Genomic DNA, 9068 nt, shown 5'->3' with positions numbered 1-9068 from the left:
CCATACATACACACCATTTAAAAAACATTTTAAATTTTTTTTAAATGCTTACATATTACCCCCGCCCCCAATGTCCTCCATTTTAAATCAACCTGGCAACCATCAGCACCAGTATCACCCATACCCACCCCCCCTGATCGACCCATTTAAAAAAATCGATATTTATTTGTATAATTTAAATAAATTTTTTATCATTATTATTATTATATTATAAAAGGCTATCAATATCTCGTAAAGGCTCATAAATATTGTGTTGAAACAAACAAACAAAAAATCAAATCAATTATAATAATGTAAACTTTGAAACATTGAAACAAATGGGGAAAAAAAATTTCAATTCAATTTTTTTTAAGGTAAATACTATCGAAATTGTTTCCGAGTTATTATATAAATTATAATATATATATATATATTATATAATGCATTAGTGATATTGTTGCACACACACACACACACACACATAATTTACACATACATACAAACATATTTTTAAAATTAAAATAATAATTGATTTAATTATTATCATTATGGTTGCGCTGGCAAACTTGAAAATTCATCGAAAATTTTAAAATAAAAATTTTAATTAATTAATTGAATAATAATAATTAATGTATTGTTTTTTTTAAATAATGTTTGTTTAAAGTTTCGTATGATTTCCTAAAAGTAAAGGTATTATATAATTGGCAAAAAAAATCAGTGATTTATTTATTTTCCCAAATAAATTGATTATTATTATTATTATTATAATTATATATAATAATAATCAATAAATGTTTAGTCATTTAAACACATAATAAATTATTTTTTTTATATATTTAAAGGCAAACCATATGCTTATACAGTGTATATATATAGGATAATCATTATTATAAGTTATATAACTGTATATTATTGATGAGCTAACTATTTATGTATGCAATTGACAAACAAACAGGCAATCAGTTTATCAAAGCAGCAGTTGTTGACTACAAATAATAATAATAATAATAATAATAATAATTTATTGAAAAGGATACATAAGCCCAGTAATACATGTATTTAGTAGTATATGTAGTGATGATCCCTGAGCTAGTAGTAGTAGTAGTAGTAGTACAGTAGTTGTCGACACCGACACATACACATACACACGTGTAGCGGTAGTAAATGAATGAAAACACACACATTTTTATTTTAGGGCTGTCCCCATATTTTTATCACCCACCCCTTTATTATTTTTGTTAAATTGAAAAAATAAAAGCACATGCACTTTACATGCCAAACACCATTTAAGGCACTTATAGCCCATGCGCTCCGGTATGTATGTTACATAGACATACAGTATGTGTGTGTGTGTTCATAGGGGGTGATTATACCCCACCCCCCATTTGGACGGGGATTTTTACTATACGTTTAGTTTATTTGTATTTTGTGAATGAAATTTTATTTGTTGTTGGCTTTTATTATACAGTATTACTACTACTACTAAACACCAATACATTACGTAACTTATAGATTGAAAATGTGTTTCATTATACTGTATATACAGAGTATTGTTATGTTATATAATAATAATAATAATAATAAATCATATATCATATTATGATATTTAATACAATATACAGTAATTATATATATATATATATATATAAAAAAAATTGTTTTATTATTTTTTTATATATCATATTATATCAATAGTTTTTAAATATATATACGTTTTCAACAATTTTATTATTTTATAATAAGTAATAATAATTATTATTATACTTTAAATTGAAAATAATTATCATATATTTAAATATAACACCAAAAAAAAAAGTTTATAAACAAAAATGTTTAGCACACGTATGTTTAACTGCACGTGCAATTGACTGCACGTACGCGCGCGCGCGTGCATGCAATGGGCCGCACGTATCGCAGACGCCGTCGCCGTCGCCGCTGCCGACCACTGACGGCGACCATCAACACTGGCGATGACCACCAGAAAATACGATCGTTGATTGGTTGGCTACGAAATAAGGACCGACGGCTGGCCGTTGGCCGGCAGCGATCAAAATTTATGTCATCGGCCAAACTACGGCCGCATCGGTTTGCCAGTACTGGACGCGGACTTCAGTGTTGTCGACGGCAGCACATCGGCGCCGGTCAGCTGTTGCTAGCGATTCCCATCCAATCGATGATCACACGAAACACTGTACTCGACGATAGTCCTGACCTACCAATTGATGGCCGGCGTCGTCGGACAGAGTTATCGGACGTTGAATTGTTGACCGCATGGATCTATTGGGAACGTCAGAAAGCCGAGGCCAGCCATTGGTCGGACTATTTTCAATCGCTGCCCGACCGTTTCGATGAGTTGCCATACATGTGGCCCAATGTCCAGGATATTTGCCGATCGTTGCCCGTATCGTTGGCCACCGAATTGATGGCCGCACGCAACACATATCGGCGATCGATGGCCAAAGTGTTTGACGAGTTAGGCCTCTGTCTTCTTGACAACAATGACGACAACGACGAGCAGCGGCTATTCAACTGGTCGTTTGGTGCGGTCAACACACGATGCGTCTATTTGGACACCGATGACTGTTCCCGAAGCTGTGCCCTGGCCCCGTTCCTCGACCTGCTCAACCATTCGGCTACGGCCAAAGTGACGGTCACCGTCAACCGCGACAACAACCAGTCGTACGAAATCTATACCGACTGCCACTATCGGCCCTACGATGAAGTATTCATCAGTTATGGCAATCACGACAACCGATTTCTATTCATTAACTATGGTTTCTGTTGTTTCGGTGATACCGGCAATAATAGTTTGGCCAATGATTCGATACCCGTTAGCTATAGACAAGTACGGGATGTGTTGTTGGACAACAATAGCAACAACAATATCTCCGATAGACAACAAGTGATGTCGCGTTTGAAGACACTGTTGAGGTTAGACTTTTGCAACGAACGACAAGTCTATTGGCTTCAGAGCCAGTCGTTTGATTGGCGTTTAGACATTATCCTGCGTTTACTATCACTGAATAGCTGGTCCAACGATACGACAGTCAAACAGTGGATATATAACGCCGACGGCGGCGCCGGTGGTGGTGGTGGAAGTGTTGAGCTCGACATAGACGAAGACATTGTCTATCGTAGACTTAAGCGATCGATTGTCGACAGTCTTATCAGTGAATACGATATCAATGTCACAAATGAATGGTCATTATTAGGTGATAATAGAGGCAATGATTGTCTGAAACAATTGCTTAGCAATGAGTTTGCAATACTATCGGCATTTCTAACCGATTTATAGGGTTAAGTAAAAAAAACTTTTTTAGACAAATATTTTTGTGTAAATAAATTAATAATTTAATTAATTAATAATAATTATTATTACAAATCTATATATAAATTTCATTTTTGATTTTTTTTAATCAATACTTCAATCATTTTTTTATTATTTATTATTTTTTTTGCATACAAATTGTTTGAAAAACAATAACAACAAAAATTACCGTAAGTTTCACTTAAAAAATAAATAATAAAATTAATCACCAATTAGTTGATGTGTAAAATAAAATAAAAATCATTTTTTTTAAGTATTTTAAAAGTTAATTTTTTAAAAAAAATCTCTTCAAAAAATAATATATGACTACAATTTATATTATTATTATTATTATTATTAGATTATATTATACAATAAAATATGAATGACTGGAATGTCTATAAATTTAAGTATTTTTTTTGTTGTTGAATTGACTTATTTTTAATAATAAAAAAAATGAAATGTATTTTTTAAAAAAAATGTATTAATTGTGTGATAATTGTTTTGATAATTTCCATCATCTCTAATGATTAGACCAATTGATACCCTCGAAGAACGGATGTGTTGTTATCTCTTCAGATCCGTGTCGTCCCAATCGTTCGCTAGGATTCGGCTGAAGTAACTGTTTAGACAATAATCAAAAATCAAATGATAAAAAAATAGGATATTTAAAATCAAATCATTAGTTTTTTTATTGTATTAATTAATTAATTAATTAATTACTTTAGTTATCAAATCTTTGGCTTCAATTGATATAAAGGCCGGAAAGTATAGTGTCGTATGACTAGTGATACCGTTTGGATGATATGAAACCAATGACTAAAAACAAATATATAAAATAATAATTATTTTACCGTAAACTATAGGTTAGCCAAAAAAAATTTATTGTTTGTTTGTTTGTTTTACATACCCGTGCCGTCAATAGTTCGTAAGCTACGACACCGAATGACCACCAATCGCACAGATGGCTTACTTTTTCCGATTTCATCAGTTCGGGTGCCACATACAGCCGCTCTCTGGCCAACTCGTCGATGGAATTCTGTGGCGATTCGTCCCAAAAACATTTATAGGTAACGCAAACATTGTTGTCATCGTTTAGTAGTAGATTATCGGGATTCAGATCGCAATAAACGGCACCCAATTTATGCAAATGCTGTAAACAGCGGACAACTTGCGACAGCCATAGTCGGGCTTCCGATTCGCTGACCAGCGGTCCATCAGTACAACAGCCGTTGCTACCGCTGTTAGAAGTATTGTTGTCATCCATTTGATGAATAACTTCAGATATAGGCGTCTTATTCTTCTTAATCTTCTTGTTGTTGTTGATCTTCAACGACTTAATCATCTGTTTTTGTGTCGACAAATTAGTTGATGATAACGATAGCTCTGATTTGGATCCGCGCAGATGATCACTGAATGGTGTCGTCGTTGTCGTCGTCGTCGGTGCCAATGATGTCGACGACAAGTATTTTTGACTTAAATTTTTCGACACATATTTCGATAAATTTAATGTCTGATCGACATTCCTGAGTAAACTCTTGGCTCTCGTCAATAGACTGGTTATACCCATGTTTTCGATAGATAATTGTCTAATCGGAGGTCGACTGAGTGAATGACTGGTCATAATGTTTGATGAGTTATTGTTGTTGTTGTTGTTATAGGGATTGGCATTTAGTGAAGGATTGGGATTATGATGACTGAGACTATTATTATTATTATTATTATTATTGTATGAATCGTTATCATAATCTTCGGTTATGGAGTCGATGCTGTCGATTGAATCGGAAATGTGGCCTAACTTGCAGTTGGCCAGTGAACTGGTCGGTTGTTGCTGTTGTTGTTGGGGACATCTCTGCCGTTCCAATGCATAGTTATGGCACAGATTTACATAGCTTTTCGATGGCAAGTCATAATCAATTGAATCAATACTGGCCAAACTGCCGCCCGACGGTGATCCGCCACCGGACGATTCGTCCATTGAGTCGTCGGATGATCGGTGGCGAGCCATTCGTTCGCTGATCGGTTCAAAGACACTATTGTTGTTATTGTTGTTCACATTATTCTTGAATTTGTTGCCACAGCCAACAGATCCGTATTCGGAACAAGTTCTCGATATACGGCGTCCACTGTAGGCATTATCAGCAATCAGTTCGTAGTCTTTATCGTCGATACCGCCGCCTGCGGCGGCAAACGTACAGTCAGGACAGGGCGATAGACTACGCGAACCATTGGCCGACAGTAGCCGATCCCATAGTCTACCACCTTTTGCGTACTCGAGTAGCAAATAGATGGCGTAGTCGGTCTTGAAAATTCGGTAAATTTGTACCATAAACGGAATGTCGTTCGGAAAAATACTTTGCGGCACTGATAGCTGATTGGGAACCATCGATGATTGTTTGTACGGGTAGTTAGATTTGTAGACAACTTTTATGACAAACTTGCGATTATTGTTGGTCGTGTCCATCACTATCTGTACTCTACTACTACTACTACTGTTGTTGTTGCTGTTGCTGCGGCCGCCATCGATACCGCAGACACGATATTTGATCAGTTCGTCGGATGTACCGAACCAGCTCTGTATGAGTGATGCATTTAACGATTTAAATGGACTGTCCTATTGAGACGGGAGAGGGGATGGTAACGGATTTTTTTGGTTAAAGATGAATGAATGCATGAATGATATCAAAAAATGATAACAATGTAAAAAAATCAATTCTAAAATCCAATGATGAAAAACATGCAATTTTAGGTGATTTAAGTGATTAGATGGTCACAAAAACACATACCGGTGCCCATCGACGGCTCGGCTGCTGATGCTGTGAACTATCCGACAAATATGTATCAAAGATATGTTCAGCACGTGTCAGATACTGGAAAGTTTTTCGTCTAATCGATGCCTTCTTTTCCGTATCCAATTCGTCGACCACTCCCTGCAATAGTATACCGACGGCACACTTGTACGACTCGAATGCCGGCTCCCATTCACCGGATTCTTCGTGCTGTTGGGCCTGACGTAAGATAATGGCCGCGTCTAACAGATAATTGTCCGACGAAACAGCTGTCGACTCATTGTCGCCATCGACGACAACAACTATCTTATTATTATTATTATTATTACAGTTGTTATCAATTGAAGGATTGATGGTCTGACCACTAGTAGTAGTAGTAGTAGTAGTACTACTTTGATTGACATTATCGTTACCGTCATCTTCGTTAAGATGATCTGAATCACATGATATACTAAATTGTTTAACAAATATATCAGTGGGTATGTCGTCAAATGTCTTTATTAAATTCTTGACATTTCTAGCACTTCTATCATCATTACCGACATCGACATCATCAGCATATGATTCTTCAACAACATTATTAATTTTGTTGATCACATCTTTGTTATTATTATCACAATTATTGCGATTATCGGCTGCCGATGGCGTTGATGGCAACGACAGCTCTTTATTCTTAGTGTTTTGATTGTCATTATCATCATTGACGGCAACAACGACGGCCAACTTCGGATGATTGGTAGGTGAGAATAGCCAATCATTAGTAGACGATGATTGACAATCATCATTATTATCATCTGTACATGACTTTGGATTATCACTACCATTGGCCAATGGATCAAATTCTGTTAGATTATCACTAGTATGTCGATTAGCCGAGTTTTGATTGTCCGCCGCTGCCGTCCCTGTCGATGGTTGGCAGAGGTGGTTGTTATCCATAGTATGGACGGGAGTTGAATAAACACTTGTACTACCATTGCTTGTATTATCGTCATCGTCACCATCAACACCACCATCACCACCACCGGTGCGATAACTACTACTAGCAGTGCCGTCATCGCTAAAACTAAGACTCGGTTCCAATGGTTTCGGTAGATCATTGATGTCCGCGTCATCGGTAATGTGACTATCTATGGAAACAATGTTGTTGTTGGCGGTGGTGGTGGTGGTAGTGGTGGTAAAGTTGGTTACCGAGTTGTCGAAAAACTGGACAAACACTGTACTGGTAAACAGTACAGTATGTTTGGCCGCAAACTCTAGTAGTTCGAGTGCCGATCGACGCCTGGTTTCGATGACGTCGGCATCGAAACGGCCAAACAATTTTGAATCGGGAAAGTCGGGAAACATGCCTTTCAGATGCAACGACTGATGCAATTGGCCGAGAGTTTTGTGCAAACGTTTGAACTCCGAATAGCGTTTATAGGCAACCAGTTCGGTAATACCGTCCGTTGATGACCGATGATGAACACGGCTGACCACTTTGTAGACAGTGTAGCCTTTCTGGGGATGTCGACAGGGATCTGTTACGTTAAACTGTCTGATCCAACCGTCATCGTCAACATTGATAGCGGTGGCAGCGGTGGCGGCGGCTTTGTTGGTCATCATTGTTGCTGTCGGCGGCCGGTTGGGAGACCCGATGTCTGGACACTAACTAACTGATTGATCACTTGAACCGATGGATCACTTCATTCGTCCGATGAGTTGATGGTTTTGATTGTGTTTTTTCTTGCGGTGACAACACTTGAGTTGTTTGTGTTTGTGTTGTGTTTGTTATGTAAAGTATGTTATGTTATGCTATGTATTGAACGCCCACTCAAATACAGTACAACATTATTACAGTATTATTAAAGTACAGCAATAAAGTCAATTGACTTTTTTTACATATGACATATACAGTACAGTTGCAGTGTATTTACTATAATGTATTAAGTTATAAGGTTTACTATTATTGATTGATTTATCTATAAATTAGTTTTTAGTTTAATTATAATTTTTTTGTTGATTTTTTTTTGATAGTTGAATCAAATCAAATACTTTACAAGTTATAAACAGTGTATAAAGTAATTAGTTTTAATTATCAGGGTGATTTATTTTATTTTTTAATTATTTGTTAATGATGATAAAACTTTTTTTAATTTATAAAATAATTAATTAATTAAGTTTTTTTCTCACAATCAATTAGATTAATTAATTAATTTTTGTTGTGATATAAAATTAAAAATATTAAAAATATTAAAAATATTAAATATTTTATAATAATAATAATAATTCGGCATCCTGACTTTTACTAAATTATAAAAAACTTAATTTATAAATATATTGATAATATTATTGATTGAATTAAATTATTACAGTTTGCAAACAAAATATAAAATAAAATAAATGACATTTTTTGATATACAGGGGTAAAGTTGCAGTATTTTGAATAGTGTTATAAATTGTACCTGATAATAAAATTAAATTAAAAAAAATAATTAATAACTAATTAATTAATTTTTTTCAACAAAAACAAATAAATAATTAATTACTTATATATTTTTGTAAACTGTAATGATTTAATTTAATTGATTAATTAAATAGTTTATATAAAAATAAAATATTTAATAAAATTTGAGTTATAGTTTTAGTTTTAACTATTTTTAATAATAATTTAGTAATAAACTTATTTTTAAATTTATTTTTGTTTTATAAATAAAACAAAATTAAAAACTTATTAACCAAAAAAATAAATAAATAATTGAAATTATAAAAAATCATATTCAAAATAATTTATTCAAAAAAAAACATTATCAATAATTAAAAATTACATCAAAATTATAAATATGTAGGTATTTATATAACATTAGATTAAATATTTAATTTTTGATAATTGTTATTTTTTTTAATTAAAAAAAACATCAATTTAATGCTATTTTTAAAAAAATAGTTTATTATAAAAATATATTATTAATATATATATAATAAATATAACAAAAATTACAATATAATAATTAATT

At 33.8% G+C, this 9068-nt stretch overlaps 2 protein-coding genes across 2 annotated transcripts; one reads left to right on the top strand and one right to left on the bottom strand.

The window, feature by feature from the left end:
• The first annotated feature begins 1792 nt into the window (after window positions 1-1792).
• LOC128952092 (SET domain-containing protein 4-like) lies at window positions 1793-3274 on the top strand. The gene has a single exon (XM_054297428.1). It carries the CDS (start codon window positions 1877-1879, stop codon window positions 3272-3274), a length of 1398 nt encoding a protein of 465 aa, XP_054153403.1. The 5' UTR covers window positions 1793-1876.
• Window positions 3275-3779: 505 nt separating this feature from the next.
• On the bottom strand, window positions 3780-7890 carry LOC128952995 (ribosomal protein S6 kinase delta-1-like). The gene is made up of 4 exons (XM_054298478.1): window positions 6073-7890; window positions 4197-5900; window positions 4010-4105; window positions 3780-3908 (listed from the first exon to the last, which is right to left on the bottom strand). The coding sequence occupies exons 1-4, from the start codon at window positions 7675-7677 to the stop codon at window positions 3810-3812; spliced, it is 3504 nt and encodes a 1167-aa protein (XP_054154453.1). The 5' UTR covers window positions 7678-7890; the 3' UTR covers window positions 3780-3809.
• Between the last annotated feature and the right edge of the window lie 1178 nt (window positions 7891-9068).

Source organism: Oppia nitens, unplaced genomic scaffold (genome assembly GCF_028296485.1).
Source record: "Oppia nitens isolate AA-2021 unplaced genomic scaffold, nextdenovo-longstitch-racon4-pilon3 scaffold1_pilon_pilon_pilon, whole genome shotgun sequence".
NCBI lineage: Eukaryota > Metazoa > Arthropoda > Arachnida > Sarcoptiformes > Oppiidae > Oppia > Oppia nitens.
Note: the sequence above shows the minus strand (reverse complement) of the source record. Positions and strands in the feature narration are given on the sequence as shown.

What these genes read in the sequence shown, in the direction of transcription:
- LOC128952092 (XM_054297428.1), top strand. Translation starts at nt 1,877, where the DNA reads ATGGGCCGCACGTATCGCAGACGCCGTCGCCGTCGCCGCTGCCGACCA.
- LOC128952995 (XM_054298478.1), bottom strand. Translation starts at nt 7,677, where the DNA reads ATGATGACCAACAAAGCCGCCGCCACCGCTGCCACCGCTATCAATGTT. An exon ending in ACGAACTATTGACGGCACGG is followed by an intron (nt 4,106 to 4,196) that starts GTATGTAAAACA and finishes ATTTGTTTTTAG; the next exon opens with TCATTGGTTTCATATCATCC. An exon ending in CCAAAGATTTGATAACTAAA is followed by an intron (nt 3,909 to 4,009) that starts GTAATTAATTAA and finishes TTGTCTAAACAG; the next exon opens with TTACTTCAGCCGAATCCTAG.